The sequence below is a fragment of the Podarcis raffonei genome, chromosome 9 (assembly GCF_027172205.1).
Source record: "Podarcis raffonei isolate rPodRaf1 chromosome 9, rPodRaf1.pri, whole genome shotgun sequence".
NCBI classification, from domain to species: domain Eukaryota; kingdom Metazoa; phylum Chordata; class Lepidosauria; order Squamata; family Lacertidae; genus Podarcis; species Podarcis raffonei.
The window spans coordinates 6,075,538-6,092,982 of record NC_070610.1 but is presented as its reverse complement, the minus strand read 5'-3'; the positions used below and the strand labels follow the sequence as shown (position 1 = coordinate 6,092,982).

Genomic DNA, 17,445 nt, shown 5'->3' with positions numbered 1-17,445 from the left:
GGCTCTGAGCCAGCTGGCTCCCTTGCCTGGGAATGCCTTTGGAGAAGGATGCAGACAAGAGGACAGGGCAAGTGTTTTCCTCCTTAAAGGCAAACAGCCAATATTTTTTTGTGAAAGGGAATGAAGAATGGACTAGGACAAGTTAAAACTTTAGTTTACAAAAATTACGATTGGGGAAAAAAAGCACAGCAATCACTACATCACGTCCAACAGATTTTCCTCACTTGCTCAGGATCCTTTCCTGCACTCCATTGCTTGAGCCACAGTCTCCTGCGGTTCTTGTCGAGCTGGACTATGATGTTGTCATGCGGATTTCTGGGATGGAGAAGCTCCTCTATCAAGCTGCATGGATGGAGTGCTGCCTGCTAGCTCCTCGCAGTCTCTTCAGCTCCCACCCAGCCCTCTGCTGGCTTTGCTGCCTGGAAGCTGCTGCTCTCGCCCCTTTCCCTTGAGGAGCTTTCAAAACAGTTTCACCAGCTGCTGCATCGTCTCAAATTGACCCTCAGCATTAAGTCTTGGCCTGGTGAAAAATGGACCTACTGCACCTTTTTTCTTGGTGTGGGAGGGAGGTGTATCCCCCCCTCCCACAGATAGAGGGGAAGGGTTCACTTGCCTTGCCTTGGAGGCTGGTCCTCCCTGGCAAAAGGGCCAACAAATCTGACATCCCTGGCTCCGGATGAGAATCCTGGTTAGTTTAGGTCATAGCTGCCTCACTTTGACTGGGGAGCTGGTGCTGATTCAGACAGGCTTGCGCCTCTCCCCTACCCTCTTCCAAAGTGAATAGAGACCAAGCAGAGGAGGAAGGCTAAGGTGCTGGCACCTGCCTGGGGTTGATGGGAAATGGAGTCTCCCCAGTCCCTGGCAGGTACCAGGTTGCGGAAGCCTGATCTAGTGGGCCACAGCTCTTCCATCCCTTTGTCAGTTCCTGTTATTCTGACTTAATTTCCCCATAATTAGAATTGGCTTATGCAGTCTCCTTTTGATTTCAAGCGGTGCATAGTGTGTTTTCCATGCACACTAAGTGACGCTTGTGAGCAAGAGCTGCGATCTAGCCTTTCTGATTTGCTAGCACCGGCTGTGGTTCGCTTTAGGTGGCAGCTGTGGAGAACAGGGAGGGGAGGAATTGCCAGCATTTGTGAGTGTTGCTTTGTGAGGTACCCTGCTAGCATGCAGGTTGGGGCCATGATCTCCCCTCCATCTGGTGCTTTCCAGTTGTGCTGGTGCTTTCAGCCCAAGCATGGCCAGTGATTCAGGACGATGGGAGTTACAGTCCAGCAACACCTGGAAGGCACTAGGTTGGGGGAGGAAGATGTGCCCTGTATATTTGGGCAGTCTCATTGAGTAATAAATCCGTATGAATGGTACCCCCCTTTGCTACCTTGGTCTGGGGACCATAGCAGGCTATTACCTCTGCTGTCTAAACTAAAGCTTTAGTAGCAAGAGATCCAGAGGTCTCTGAAGGCACTAACACAACTTGAGTAAGATGCCACTGCACTGTTGTCCTCTGTTACTGTAAGTAGCTAAAAGTGGCGGCTGCTCCCCCCCCCCTTTCCTGGAAAACTTGCCAGTAGGGATGAGATAGTCTTGCCCTACTTGGCAGACTTGATCCTAAACTGGAGTTCTCTCTGCTCTGTTTAGCTGTTCCCAGGTGAATGGCACCCAGGAGGCCATTTCCAGTTGGATATATGTGCTTTGCTAGAATTATTTGTCAAGATAGGCCACGTGGCGGGCCATAACACAGGCCAGTGTTTACTCACTGGGGAACATGCTTAGCAAGAGGGAACTCTGCACTTTCCAGCCCTTCAGTAGAGAGAGTTGGTTGCTGGTGCAGCCACTGGATTACATAGGTAACTTTCCCCACCCCCAGCTGCCTTTCATTTTCTATATTTATTTGTGCTGCCTGCAGCACCCTCTGCCTGCAAATCCTCCGGAGACAACTTCTCCATGGTAAAAGGTTGATGTTCCTGGACAGGTTCAAGCTGTTCAGTCCTAGTTGCAGTAAGCTTTTAATAGTAACGTTAGATGAGGTGGACAGTGGAGAGCCAGGACACTAGTAGACCTGTAGAGAGAAAACTGCCCGCTTTCTGCTGCAAAGTAAGCTTGGCAGGCTGACAGTGTTGTATATGTTGGGGTTTCAGGGTGGAAAAAGGAATTCAGTGACTGTGTCCTATAGAGTGTTTAAAAAGCTGCCTTAAAATATTGAAATGCATTAAATGAAGTGAAATTGAAACACAAACCAACCTTGAAAGGCACAGAGGACAATCTTATTGGATATTAATGTTATTGTATATGCAGAGAACTATCTAGCAAATAGTTTTATATATACTGAGCAAGGGAAGTGTGCATTAATAAAACTCTACCTTGTATTCACAAGGCTTGGATCCTTTTGTATGTAAAATGTTTGTTCCTCACCTGCGTGTTAGTGAAGAGGCCTGCAGTAGGATTCCTCCTGGGGTCCACGATGGTGGAGGAGGAGGGCAAGAGGCCGTGAGGAGCCTGTAGTCCTCCTGGCATTTGTGGGACTCTCTCCAGCCTGCTGTTCTTTCTGCCTTCCTTGCTCCTTCGAGGTTTTGAATGTCCTAACCTCATCTTACTTGGACAAAGCTCTTTATTCGGCCTTTTGAAAATGCAATTTTAAAAGCAACTTTAGCCCCAAAAAAACATACACCAGACAGGTTGTTCTCAGGGCCTGTCCTCTACAGCACCTTCTTTATTTAGTCAACTTTAACTCGTTGCATTTGACTCTTAAACAACTGATGCTTTACACTGGTGGGAAGATTTTTTGTTTCTGAACCCATCTGAATTTCATCTCCCTGTTTCATTCTTTGGGGATTATTAGGCATAACTATACCTGTGAAATATGGAATACAGTACAATGGTAGCAGGAATACAGGCTCTTCCATGGGTCTTTACTTGCGCACTCTCTGTACATACATCTCAAACCTCCAGTTAATTTAGGAACAAAATAGTTTGTATAAAGTGTAGAACTGGGTCCACACATCTCTTAACACAAATGGTAAGAAGTGGTTGACTGCAGCTATCAAAACGTCAAATGTTGAAGCCACAGCTCTACAATTTGCAGCGCCAGAGACTGGACTCAAAATCCATCTGACGGATGACCTCAAGATTCAAATTCTGATACACAACCCCTTAAGACAACGCATGTATTCTGCCAGTCCCCCAACATCCTATTTCTTTTCACTTATAACTGTTATTTCAGTCTCTGAAGGTTCTGTATTTCCCCCCTGCACTTTTCTCTCTAGAATCATTATGCAGAAGACAACAGTCGCTCCTGCTTGGCACTCCGCTATGGTAAGGACACACTCCTATTTGGCGGGAAGCTAGAGAAACTGGGGCAGTTCTCTTTGCTGAAATATACTGAGCCCCAAATGAGTGAGCATGCAAATCAAACCAGAGTTGTCGAATGGAAGCACAAGTGGGCTTGCCCTTCCTCTGTAAGCAACAACTTACAACACTGCAAATTCAAACTGAGTTGAAGGTGGAGTGGCTAGGCTTCCTGCTCCCCAAGCCACAGAACTGAACTTTGGGTGAGGAACCTTTGACCCCTTAGATCTTGCAGGACCCCAACGCCCATCAGCCAGAATGGCCAATGGTTCTGGATGATGGGAGCTGTAAGCCAGTGACAACGGAAAGGCCACCGCCCTGCCCTGCCCCAAGGCAACGCCTGTTCCTTAGCAATGCTTGAATTTATAGCACTGACTTACCCAAGAGTTCAGGGTACCATCATTCAATGATTCTAGTTACAGGTAGGTAGCTGTGTTGGTCTGCTGTAGTCGAAACAAAATAAAATAATTCCTTCCCATGCACACGAAAGCTCATACCAACAACAAACTTAGTTGGTCTCTAAGGTGCTACTGGAAGGAATTTTTTTAGATCATTCAGTGAATTTTTCTGCAAGAGGTAGTGCGGAGCGATTTTAACACTCGCTTTAGCTACTGGCACATGTACTTTACTTTGAAATGCCAGGCAAGTAGCTTTACCATACAGAGAAGATGTTGTAATCTCATGTTTTTAAGGGAAGAGCCACTCTTAATAAGATCTCCCTCCCTGTTGGTGCAAAAGCCAAACATGAGCTGCATTCCGAAATGATGCTACCACCACATAAGCTGCAATTCTACATGGCTAAAGGGGGACACAGGTGGTGCCTGCCAAGTTCAAAGCAGGCTAAATACGACACGGCCCAGTTGTGGGAGGTGACAAATGCAAAGCCAGGTTGTTTTTCTGCCTCCGCTTAACGATATATGGCTCACACACACCCTAAACTGGAGTGCCAGTTTGATCATTTTATAACCACAGCCCCTGCAGGCCACAAAAAGCTGAGCCTGCCTCCAAACTTAACACACAAGTTGGGCCGGGGGACCCTTTTCCTGGTTGTTTGGGAACAGGTTCCAAACTACTGCAGGGAAAGCAGGTACTGGCTACGTTTGGATAGAAAGGAGCCTCTATCCTTCCTTGGGCCTGAACACAGCCTCTCTCACCCCAACCAATGTGAGGGGGAGGAATAATAGGAAAATTGGGGTGCCAGTTTTAATTAATCATCTCAGCCCTAGACTGGTTTGTCTTCACTGTGCTTTGTTTGGAACAAGCCAGCTCCCTCAATCCCGTGGTGTGCTTGTTGCAAACAAGGGAAAGTGAAGACTGATACTGCACTTGGAGCTGGTTTGTTCTTATCACAACAAGCTTTGGTTTATTGTGACACCCACATGGAGCCAGGGGATAGAACCACTCAGAGCTTCCTACATGGTGCTGGGAAAATGCTACTGGGGGGAAAGCAGATAGTGAAAAGCACCCAAAGCGAAAGCCCTGCCCCCCAGGCCTGTAGCATTAGAGGACTTCTTATTTCTGCCACCTGGCCCAGGATGGAAGTCCAGTGACACTGCACCTGAAAAGCCACCGGTACCCAAAACGTACTACTGGCTTGTCCTCCCATCCCGAAATCAGGAGTGTTGGCTGGGGGTGGGGAGCCCATGGTTCCCCAGGAGTTGCTGGACTCTCAACTCCTATCAGGCTCAACTCACATGGCCCTGCTGTGGGCAGACAGAACCACTGCTAGATTCAGCAACCACTCGCAGCTGGCCCTCCAGGAGGAAGCACTTTCACACCAGAACATGCTGTCCACTACAGCCAGAGCAAACTTTGTCGGCCAGGGATTAGAAGCAATGATAGCCAACCACTCTCCATTGGCAGGAACTGGGGTGAGGTGGAGACAAGCTTTTGCCTGCCCCCCAGGTAACGGGCAGGAGGCAGAATGTCCTGGCTAAGAGGGAATTCCAGTGGCTGGGAAGCTCAAATCATCACCAAGCCCTTCTTCCAAACTTCCACCCTCTTCCCAGGGTGGGTGGATGGGGGGGAGAGAGGCACACCATTGACTGCTGGTTTCCTAAGTTTTACAGCATTTTTAAAGTTCAGGGTGTGCAGACCGCTACCCCTCAAAAGCAGAACGGTCTAGCACAAGGTGGAGATGGCAGGTTTTTTTAAAAAACGACAAGGTCTACAGGAGAATTCCCAGCCCCATGTTTTACAGCAACCGTTACAGGAGCAGGAGGGTTCTCCCTGGATAGAGTCAAGCTGTGTGGGAAACGAGGGCCCACCATACAGGGGTGAGCGCCAATGCTTTGGGCTTTTGACACAGTGGTTTGATGGGTCAGGGGAGTAACTGGCTGTGCAGAGGACACACAGCCGTTTCTACTGGAGTCTCAGCAAGAGAAGAAAGAGCCAAGCACCCCACATTATACAAGACAGCAGGCTCGGAAGAGCAGCATCCCATCAGGTGCAGACAGGTGCAAGGAGACACTCTCGTTGGCGGAGATGAAGAGCACAGAGCCACGGCGGACAGCCATTTCTGAAGCGGCCGCAGTGGAGGTCCCGACAGCAGTTCCTTGTACCACCAACAGGATGCTGGCTGAGTCGATGGCCGAAATGAGGTACAGCTTGATGGAGGAAGGAATCTGCAAGAGAAAGCAGAACCCTTGCTCAGTAGAGAGGTGGGGCCTGGGTATTTTATCTTCCTGCCTCACTAAGTGGGAAGCGAATGAGCCGGGTGTGGGACAAATCCAGAGGCAATGGCAGATCCTGACTTCCCTCCAGCCTCCAGAGTGCTCAGCAGTGCAAGCTGGTCTCCATCTCAAGCCAAACTGAGATTTCAGCAACTGTAAAAGCAGGCAACGACGGGCACGTCTGTTTCTTGCCCACGCTAATCTCACGGGTGTCCTGTCCCACTTGTGTCTTAAAGGTAAAGGGACCCCTGACTCATCTCGCTTTACTGGCTGAGGAAGCCGGCGTACAGCTTCCAGGTCATGTGGCCAGCATGACAAAGCCGCTTTTGGCGAACCAGAGCAATGCATGGAAATGCCGTTTACCTTCCCGCAGGAGCGGTACCTATTTATCTACTTGCACTCTGACATGCTTTCGAACTGCTAGGTGGGCAGGAGCAGGGACCGAGCAACGGGAGCTCACCCCGTCGCGGGGATTCGAACCGCCAACCTTCTGATCAGCAAGTCCTAGGCTCTGTGGTTTAACCCACAGCGCCACCCATGTCTTAATGTGCATTAAAAAAATATAGTTTCACACAAAAATCCCCATTTAAACATAAGGAGAGAGAACCACACATGCCACTCCAAGCTCCTTGGAGGAAGAATGTCATTATAAATAAAGTTGGGGCCCATGTAGGGACAGGGAGGCAACTTTGTAAAGTTTGCATTAACATGCAAAGCTACCATATTCACACTTTTCTGAACCAACATGCAATCTGAAAGCAGGTATCCCTGGAGATAATGCTGTTCTCCAAATGTGTGATGCACTTCTCCAACCCATCGTTTGGGGAAAGTGTGTATCGGTGAAAATAATGCACCAACATGCATTATATTAGAGGAAACAGTGTGCATAAATGTGTTTTACACACTTTCCATGCACACTGTTAAAAAATGAACTGCAAAGACATCCAGAAAGAGAGCAAACTGAACCTAAGATTCGGGGTGAGGGCAGAAGGAGAAACCAAAGTGGACGGATCCATCTGAGCCAAGCTGCACAGGAAGCAGATGCCTAATGCCACCTCGGCACTTGAAAGGATCTTGCAGCGGGAACCACCTGCCGTCATCAGGGTAGGGGAAGCCCCCGAAAAAGCTCACCTCTATCCTCATGACAGAGAAGTCTGGGACAGGTGGGTCGTAGAGGTAGACACAAGGGTCCAGGCGGCTCTGGACGGGGCTCAAGAGCTTGGAGCTGCCAGGGGCCGGCGTGTAGTTGAGCATTTCGCACAGCGTGAGGACGTCAATGAACTTGGGCGTCAGGCCAGCACGCACCGTGTTGTCAGAGCAGGCCATGCACTCGATGCAATCTGTGGCAAGGCGGGAAGGAAAGAGAAGCTGCCCGTCAGGAAGTGCAGAGGCTGCTGGTGGTGGCAAGAGAGGCCCTCCAGAAACACCCTCCTGCCCCATCTCAAGAAACCCTCTTTTATCATGCCCTCCCTGTCATCTCAAACTAAGAGTTAAGAGTTTCAGAGTTGGCAAGGCCCTCTGAGGCCACTTAGCCCAGCGCAGGATTCTTGCAGCTGCAGCAGGGATGGTGAACCTAGTGACCTCCAGGCACCTCTGGAATACAATTCCCATCATCCCTGACCATCAGCTGTGCCAGCTGGGGCTTGATGGGAACTGGAGTCCAGCACATCTGGAGGAAGTGGCTGCCAAGGCATTCCGTTGCCAGAAGAGCCCTTGCCATTGGGCGATGTGGCATTTGCCCTCCTAGGTGTGTGACATCATAAGGAAAGGGTTAACTAATTGTAAAATGACTAACCAATGGGAACCCAGGGGGAGGAGTTAGAGTTAAGAGTCAGGGTGGTTGAGAAGACAGTCTGGAGTTAGAAGAGACAAGAGAGGATAGGTCTGTGGGTTGGGCTAGTCTGATGTGAGAGTGAGAGAATTTGTTAAGAGGAGTCAGTCAAACAGTTGAGATAATCAGTCAGAAGGTATTAGGAAGGTATAGAAACAAAAGTTAAGATACTGACAGGAATATTATCTGAGAAACCATAAACTTGTTAATGTTTATAAAATAAACTTGTTTATTTGGTTCACTTTTAACAACTGACTCAGTGTTTTACCCGAGAGTAACGGGTTGGTGGCAGCGGGGAAGCGAGCACAGTGGTGGCACTGAAGGAATGGGTTTCCCAAATGTAAAACCTGACTGTGCAGTCAGTCTGAAATGGGCCCCAAAATCCCTATTTTCCCCTTCCAGGTTTCTCCCACGGCCACGGCCCTGCTTTCCCCACAAGTGCTCAATCCAAGTGGCCATACAAACGATAATAATATTAATTTATTATTTGTACCCCGCCCATCTGGCTGGGTTTCCCCAGCCACTCTGGGCGGCTTCCACAAAGACCAAAAATACACTAAGATGTCACACATTAAAAACTTCCCTGAACAGGGCTGCCTTAAGATGTCTTCTGAATGTCAGGTAGTTGTTTATCACTTTGACATCTGATGGGAGGGCGTTCCACAGGGCGGGCACCACTACCGAGAAGGCCCTCTGCCTGGTTCCCTGTAGCTTTGCTTCTCGCAATGAGGGAACCGCCAGAAGGCCCTCGGTGCTGGACCTCAGTGTCCGGGCAGAACGATGGGTGTGGAGACGCTCCTTCAGGTATACAGGACCGAGGCCGTTTAGGGCTTTAAAGGTCAGCACCAACACTTTGAATTGTGCTCGGAAATGTACTGGGAGCCAATGTAGGTCTTTCAAGACCGGTGTTATGTGGTCTCAGCGGCCACCCCCAGTCACCATTCTAGCTGCCGCATTCTGGATTAGTTGTAGTTTATGGGTCACCTTCAAAGGTAGCCCCACGTAGAGCGCATTGCAGTAGTCCAAGCGGGAGATAACCAGAGCATGCACCACTCTGGAGAGACAGTCCGCGGGCGGATAGGGTCTCAGCCTGCGTACCAGGTGGAGCTGGTAGACAGCTGCCCTGGATACAGAATTGACCTGCGCCTCCATGGACAGCTGTGAGTCCAAAATGACTCCCAGGCTGTGCATCTGGTCTTTCAGGGGCACAGTTACCCCATTCAGGACCAGAGAGTCCTCCACACCAGCCTGCCCCCTGTCCCCCCAAAACAGTACTTCTGTCTTGTCAGGATTCAACCTCCAAGCCTCTCTTTTGCTTCTGTGCCCGGAAACTCACCTCCGTAGATGTAGGCGTGGGGTTCATTGGCACCCAGGAACATGCACTCCCCGGGCTGCAGCTTCATCAGGTTCAAGAAGTAGATGGCAAAGCAGCCAATGTCTCCGGGGTACTGGGAGTGGAGGCGGAGGAGGAGCTCCCCACAGCTGGCCGAAGTATCTTTCCCTGCATCTGCTGTGGAATGGAGACGCATGGAGGAGTCTGGTGAGCGGCAGCTGCTGGTTGCCAAGTTTCGCCTTGTAGTGGAGGCCCTAACCCCCCACAGAGGTCGCTCCCATCAGCCTCCCACAACACGGCCAACCACCATTAAGTGTGCCTGGAGTTGCAGTCCCAGGAACACCTGGAGGGCCACAACCTCCCCAGCACCCAAGTCTCACACCAGACCCACCTTCCTGAGAAATCCGCTTCACCAGCATGTTAAGCTGGTCCACAAAGACCTTCTTCTCGCTCTTCATCATCCGGGTGAAGCAGATGCGCAGTGCGGCAGAGACACCCCGGGGGTCTTCGCCCACGCTGCGTTCCAGCTGCTCCGCCGCCACATTCCCAATCAGGGCCCGGAATTCAGGAACGTCTGCAAGGAACCCAAAGGACATTGAGAATGGCTGCATGGAGTCTAGCCGGATTTAAGACTATATTATGAAGCATCCTGTCTATGCTGGCTAAAGGAACGGATATCACTAAAAATTCTGAAGTTTTAGATCTTGAAGGTCATGATAACAGATATGGTTGGCATGAATATTTATGGTACGAGGTTAAAGTACATAGAGCTTTCCTAAATCGTGTAATAAGGAAAGTGGTTTATGAAATATGGGGAAAATATAAAAAATTATTAGAACGAAAAACACCATGATGACTTTCCCACTGAAAGCGACATCTCAAAAAAAATTAAATATGAGAAATGACTGGGCAACTTATAAAGAATTATTAATGGAAGTAGAACATCAATTAAAATTAAAGAGGTTTGAGGATATAAGAGAACTATTAACTGATTGGTTACAATAATAAACAAACAAACAAACAAACAAACATTATTCATTCATTCATTCATTCATTCATTCATTCATTCATTTATTCCCCGTTCATCTGGCTGGGTTTCCCCAGCCACTAGACTACCATCCACTTAATGATATATTTAAGATGGATAAAAAGAAAGGCTTTTTTAAATGAAACATCTAAATTTGAAAAAGAACTGTTAGAAAACAAGACCAAATTTCTAAAATGTATAAAGTAATATTAGAATAGCATACAAAAGATGAACAGGTTAAATCAGTTATGATACACTGGGCGAGGGACTTTGAATATAATATACAACTTACAGCATGGGAGAAGTTATGGAACTGGGACTTGAAGTTTACAGCATGTTATACTTTGAAAGAAAATTGTATGAAAATGATGTATCGTTGGTACTTAACTCCTAGTAAATTAGCTAAATTGTATAAAACAAGGTCAAATGCATGCTGCAAATGTAAGGAAAAAGAAGGCACCTTTTATCATATGTGGTGGATTTGAAAAGTAGTAAAAAAAAGGGGGGAGACAATATATAATGAAGTGGGAAAAAATGTTTAGAATAACTTTTTCTTTAAAAAACTTGAAGCTTTCCTTTAAGGAATTCTAGGTGCCAAAATTACAACAGAACAGAAAAGACTATGTATGCGACCACTGCTGCCTGGTTGTTACTAACCCAGAGATGGAAAGAAGAAGAATCCTTACCAGAGAAGAATGGCAAATTAAGTCGATGGACTATGCCGAAATGGCAAAAATGACCAGAAGAATCAGAAATCAGGAAGACCAGAAATGGGGAAAATAAATAATTTACCTTAAAAATCATTTTAAACAATTAAAATTATTAGTTGGATTGGAATAATAATACTTGTAGCTTAACATTGAATTATGGTTGTAATTGAGATTTAATAGATTTGGATTAATAGAGAAGATGCAGGAGGAAAAAGTTAATTAAGGACCCACAAAGGGGAGGAGGGAATTCCAGAGGAATCTATGGAATTCTCTTTTTATTTTGGATGTTTGACAATTGTCTGTAAATTTCAAAATTTGAAAAACTAAATTGATTTAAAATCCTCTACCTCTGGCAGGTCCCCGAGGGGGCAGTTAGCTGCTTCTGCTTCCAGTTAATCACAGCCTGTCATGTCGACCAAGCCCAACTAATTGTGTGGTCAATCTTAACTACAGCTTGCTTGAAACAAGCCAAATTCAAACTATAGTTCGAGAAGCTAACTTGATTTCAACATACAACTATTAAGCAAACCACGGTTGAGGGCTGGGCTGTAACACTAAACTGTGGTTAACTGAAACTGAAAGCAAATGCTGCCAACTGCCTCCTTGTGGCTGTGCGAAGGGGGGTAGAGGATGGGTGAGCCTGCAGGGAGGCGATGCTTGTTTCCATCACAACACGGTTCCAAGGACACAATTCCATCCCCAGTTGGGACACCCGAGTCCCTGTATCTTGCTGGTACTTATGTCCTTCCCTTCCCCTCCCCTCCCTTGCTTACTCTGGAGAAAAGACACAATCTCCTCAACAGGCCGGAAGCCACACATGCCCTCGAAGGGCGTCAGGGCGATGGCCATCTCCGGCTTGTGGTTGGCATCTGGGTAGTGCTCTGGATACTGGGCATGAAGCTTCTCTGCCAGCTCCTGGGAGGGGGGAAGAGGGAGGGAAGAGGGGGGACAGGTGTTGAGCCCCAGGCTCCAGTGTCACAGTCAGTCTGCTCAGGCAGCGGGGTGCTCTGTTGTGGGTTCAGAGAGCCACAGAGCACCTGGGGAACCAGGCAACGCACCCAGAGTGGGCTAATACGTCAAGGATGGGAAGCAAAGAAGGCGGAATCTGTGCTGCGACCCCAGATCTGACATTAACCCATTAACGTGAAACTTTGGGCTGGATCCAAAAGGTTCCGTTTGCCTGTTGGTGGAAGGCTCCTTGTGTCGGAGGAAGGGAACCTCTGGACCCAACAGATGAGCACCTGCTTCCCTTGCACGCCATTCTGAACTCCGGCTTCAACCGCTGATGCTCCTTCAAGCTCCTTGTCCTTGACCTGCAAAGTCCAGAAAGCTCAGCAGGATTCCATGCCGTTTGGCACCCTGGGAAGAGGGTCTTACCTTGGTGGGGTGAGCCTGGATGGACAAGGCTGAGTTAACAGACAGCACTTTGAACAAGAAGGGCAGCTGGCCTTGGAAGACCTCCTTGACCTTGGTGCCCAGGCAGTCGGGGTTGTCCGCGATCCATTGCCGCAAGGTCTTCTGGGGAATGCGGTTATCTAGAATCACGGCGTCTCCTTTGGGGTGAGTGCCCATCCAGAGCTAGGAGGAAAGGAGAGCACAGATGGCGCACAAATCTCTTGGCGCACGTCTGGGCCACCTGTGGCCCCCCAGGTGCTGGGCTCCAATTCCCATCAACGCCAGGCAGCACTGCCAGAAATCAGGGCTGATAGGATTTGGAGTACAACATGTGTCTTGGCTGGGGCTGATGAGAGTTGGGCTTCTGTCAACAAAGGAAAGGTGGCACCTTGTCTGTCCCCATTTCAGAGCCCTGGGAAATCAGTTTCTGAGCAGCAGTGTTGTGACAGTTCCCCCGTGGCCACTTTAGACAGGGCTGAGAGCTCAGACTCGTGAGGTTCTTTTGCTTTTTAAAATTGAATTTACATACCACCCTATACCCAGAGGTCTCAAGGTGGTTCATAGAACAAAATCAAAATATGAAACCACAATATATATAATCAAAATAAAAACAACCCAATAGCACCCCCCCCCAAAAAACCCCCCACATTTTAAAAGGGCATAGGATGTCAATCAAATCAACCAAAGGCCTGGTTAAAAAGGAACGTTTTTGTCTGGCACCTAAAGCTGTATAATGAAGGCCCCAGGCAAACTTCTCTGGGGAGAGCATTCCACAGACGAGGAGCCACTGTAGAGAAGGCCTGTTCTCATGTTGTCACCCTCTGGACCTCGTGAGGAGGTGGCACACGGAGCAGGGCCTCAGAAGACGATCTCAGGGTCCGGGTAGGTTCATATGGAGAGATGGTCCTTGAGGTATTGCAGTCCTGAGCCATTTAAGGCTTTATAGGTCAAAAGCAGCACTTTGAAGTGGGCCCAGAAACTAATTGGTAGCCAGTGCAGTCAGACCAGGATCAGTGTAATATGCTCAAACCATCCTTCTCTGGTGAGCAACACAGCCGCTGAATTCTGCACTAGCGACCAAAGCAGTTTCTGTGCCAAAACTGGGCCTAAACCCCAACTGAAATGGATGCAGAAAATCAGTTTCTTCCAAAAGCAACTACTTGTTCCAGAACCTTGCTCAGGAAAGGGAGATTAGCAACTGGCCGGTAGTTTGTTAGGTCTTCTGAATCCAGGGAAGGTTATTAAGGAGTGGTTTTACCACTGCCTCCTTCAAACAGGCAGGGACCACCCCCTCTTGTAAAGAGGCACTGATCACCCCCCTGGCCCAGCCAGCTGTTCCCTCCCTGCTGGTTTTTATCAGCCAAGAGAGGCAGGGGTCTAGACCGCAAGTGGTCGCCCTGACTGATCTGAGCACCTTGATCTAAGTTCCCAGCCATATAGCGGAATTTGGGAATGGGCAAGGAGGGAGGAGTGGAGGGAGCCTGGCTCCAAGGGCCCCCAGGCAGGTGGCACTCACCTCCGCGTAGGGCTTGCCCACTTCGATGTGGATCATTGGATCACTGCTTGCCAGGAGGCTGGCCACTTCACTGTCCTGGCCCAGTTTGCCCCAAGAGTAGTTCTGCACGGCGCAGGCCAAGGGGAACACTGAGCGAGCAAAAGACACAGGCACAGTTGGGAGGTCATGCACAAGGACACAATGTGGGAAGCTCCCCACAGCTCCATCGCTGTTGTCAGGATGCTCCCTCTCAGGGTAAATGAGCCCACCTCACCTGCATCTTGACACAGGCCCCCACCGGCACATTTAAAGCAGGATCACTCCACTTTAAATAGTCATGAGTTCCTGCAAAGGAACCTGGGAACTATAGTTTGTTAAGGGTGCTGAGAGAGCCCTAGTTATCTCTCTGAGTTAGTTCCCTCTGGTTTTCACAGCCCTTCATGGGGAGCTGCAGTTCTGTGGGGGGAAGAGGGTCTCCTAAAAACCCTCAGTGCCCAAAACAAGCTACAATTCCCAAGATGGTTTGGTGGGATGCAGTGGCCGATATTGGAGACACTAATAGGAAAGAATGAGATGGTTTTAAGAGATTTTCTTTTCTTTTAAAGGCCTGAAGGAGTAAAATAGATTTGCCTGGCCTTCAAAATTTACTGTTGGCCAACGGAGCCGCTGTGAAAAAGGCCCTATCTTCCTTGCAGGTTTTTCAGCAGAGGTTGGGCGATCGTCGATCAGGGGTGCCAAGATTGCGCGTCCTGAATGGCGGGGGTTAGGCTAGATGACGCTCGGACCCCCTTCCCACCCCCGGAAGGCGCAGGAGGGAGCGGGCTTCTCCCGAGAGGGGGCACCGCTCCTGCCTGCTCGCTCCGCGGGAACGCCTTTCTCCTCCCCACCCGGAGCGGCTCGCTCCTGCTCCTGCTCGCCGCCGCTTTGTCCCGGAGCTCCTCCGTCCATCGCGGGCGGGGAGCACGAGGAGCCGCCCGCCGCCGCCCCCGGACCCCCAAGGCGGGCAGGCAGGCGCCCTCCTTTGCCCCGGCCTCGCTCACCTCGCAGCTCCGCCATCCCCGCGACGCTCCTCTGCCTCGCTCTGCCCCGCCTCTTCCAGGCGCCGGCCGGCCGGCTGGCCGGGCACGCCGGGAAAAGTAGTCCGCCGCTCCGGATCAGGTGTCTGGGGAGGGAGAGCGAGAGCGCCCGTCAGTCTCAGCCCGGGCCAGGCTGATGCGTCCTGGAGCTGCAAGCAGGAATTGCACCGGTGCAGCGCAGCAGCCACAAAGGTGCAGCTGCCCCGAGCTCGCCCCTGAAACGCTCCGCAGCGTCGCAAAACGGGCAGCTGGACTTTATTAAAGGTCAGACTCGGGAGTGAGCGGTTGGATTCGAACCCGGATCCGAGTCTTCTCCCGCACTCTCAACTGATCCGCGCCGAGTGGCGTGTTATAGATGAGGGGTTGGTGGTTTCCCTCCTGGAACGAGTGAAAAATAAATCTCTCTTGTGCTCCAGGAAACGTGGTTCTTTTGCCGGGGGGAGCTGGATGGTGCAGCCAGGCTAGGCCCTATATTACGCACGAGTTGCCGGAAATGTATTAATGCAATTAATTAATCAAGCTCTTGCAACATTTAGGTCTGGCAAGTATTAAGCCGTTCCGCAAGCGTAAACCCTGCTGCAGCTGGAATAGTCCGTACAGCAGAAGACTCTCACTCTTAATCTCAGGCTCATTTCGCAAAAGATTCCTGCATTGCCGGGGTTGGACTAGATGATCCTCGTGGTCCCTTCCAGATCTACAATTATATCATTTTATGCCTTGAGTGGGACTTGCTTCCAAGTGAGTGTACATCACACCCAAAAATGCACCACAGGTGGGGCTGCCTTTGCACACAGGGTATGGGGGGGCGGGCAGAGGCCAACAGTTACTGCAGGGCAGTTGTAGGCTATGCTTGTTGCCCCCCCCCCCCGTTCCTCCTGAATCACTTCCTATTTCAAAGCAACACCACAATGCAAAGCATAGAGAACAATCACATATATAATGAGTGTTCGAACGACGACATGTACAGAAACAGTTTCAAATTGCACAATACAAATATTGACCAGGACTAAAATCTCAACTTAGAACCAGGCTTGTTGGAAGAAGGTGCTGATCAGTGGTTTCATTTCAAAGTACTGGTTTTGGCCAGTAAAATCCCAAATTGGGTGCACAGAGCTCCAGCATCTGGGACTTGTTTTGCTTTAATGAGGATGCTGGAGTCCATCACTTGCATTCAGCTGCTGCAAAGTCAGGTACAAAATGGTGAATCTAGAAGGGGAGCCAATTACCCGCTGCAGGTATCCCACATGCAGTGCAATAGGATGGCCCCCACATATTCAAATGCAAATCTGTTATTCTTATTTATTATATTTCCTATTTTTATATCCCACTTTTCCAGCAGGGAGCTTGAGACAATGTAAATGGATCCTTTTCTCCTCCACAACAGCTCTGTGAGGTGCATCTACAACAGGCATCCCCAAACTCGGCCCTCCCAATGTTTTGGGACTACAACTCCCATCATCCCTAGCTAACAGGACCAGTGGTCAGGGATGATGGGAATTGTAGTCCTAAAACATCTGGCGGGCCAATTTTGGGGTGCCTGATCTACAACTAAGACTAAACCTGCCATCCTAACCCTGGGAGCACATTCCATGGAATTGCATAGGACTTCCTTCTGAATAGATGTGGCTAAGACTGCCCTGCAGGTTACTACAAATCAGAGATTGTAGCAGCCTATATTCTTAAATTAGGTGGTTAGAATATTGCAGCATATATTTGTAGATTTCTGTGAGTTGCCTTGTGTGGTTTTTAAGAAAGGCTGCTAAAGCATTTGATAACGAGTATGACGACGCACAACACCCTTGTTGCTGCTGCTATTGACAGGGAGGGTGAAGTCAAAAACACTTTGGGGCCTACTGCAAACTGTTCAGCAACCTGCAAGCTGACCTTGGTTCCCCTTTTCTTGCTCACCCTTCCCCCAAAAGGCCTTGGGGATCTGAAGGAGCGTCTCCTTGTGGATGAGCCTGCCTGTGTATGCTAAGGTTGCCTGGAAGGACCCTGGCCCACCTTTGGGGGTTCTGCATGCGACCACAGGGGACAGGGCCTTTTCTGTGGTGGTGCCCTGATTTTCATGTTCATCACTGTTCTTAGTTAAAGTCCAAGGAATAGCCTCAAGCAAGCTTGCCTGGCCCCTTCTTTAATACCTTTCAGGCATGAAGTAAAGAAACTACTCAGAGGAGATGGGGGAGATATAAATGTAATTCAATTCATATACTGTACAGTAGTGTGTTGCTGTTACTATTTTGGCTGCCATTCTACATTCACGCTTACCGAGTTAAACAGACTGCTGCGCACTTCGCGGCACACTACGGTACCTGGAGCGCTCTCTCCGCTCACTGCGCATGCCCGGAAGTCAACTTCCCCTTCATCTTGAGATCTATTTCTCCTCCATCTCCGGAGCAACAGAGCGAGAGCGCGAACAAGTGCGCGTTCTGTATTTGCGCATGCGCCCTGCTACCTTCACGCTCCCTTTCCTCTGCGGCTCGATGAGGTCACAAAGGCGAGAGATAAAAAGGCGTCTTTGTCACGTGGCGAAGGAGTGCGCCTGCGTCTTGCGGGTCGTT

General features: G+C 49.4%; 1 protein-coding gene across 1 annotated transcript; it reads right to left on the bottom strand.

The window, feature by feature from the left end:
* Positions 1-5,394: 5,394 nt before the first annotated feature.
* Positions 5,395-14,965, bottom strand: MPI (mannose phosphate isomerase). The gene is made up of 8 exons (XM_053402910.1): positions 14,849-14,965; positions 13,830-13,957; positions 12,296-12,496; positions 11,692-11,833; positions 9,573-9,755; positions 9,185-9,358; positions 7,149-7,357; positions 5,395-5,969 (listed from the first exon to the last, which is right to left on the bottom strand). The coding sequence occupies exons 1-8, from the start codon at positions 14,862-14,864 to the stop codon at positions 5,751-5,753; spliced, it is 1,272 nt and encodes a 423-aa protein (XP_053258885.1). The 5' UTR covers positions 14,865-14,965; the 3' UTR covers positions 5,395-5,750.
* Positions 14,966-17,445: the final 2,480 nt, after the last annotated feature.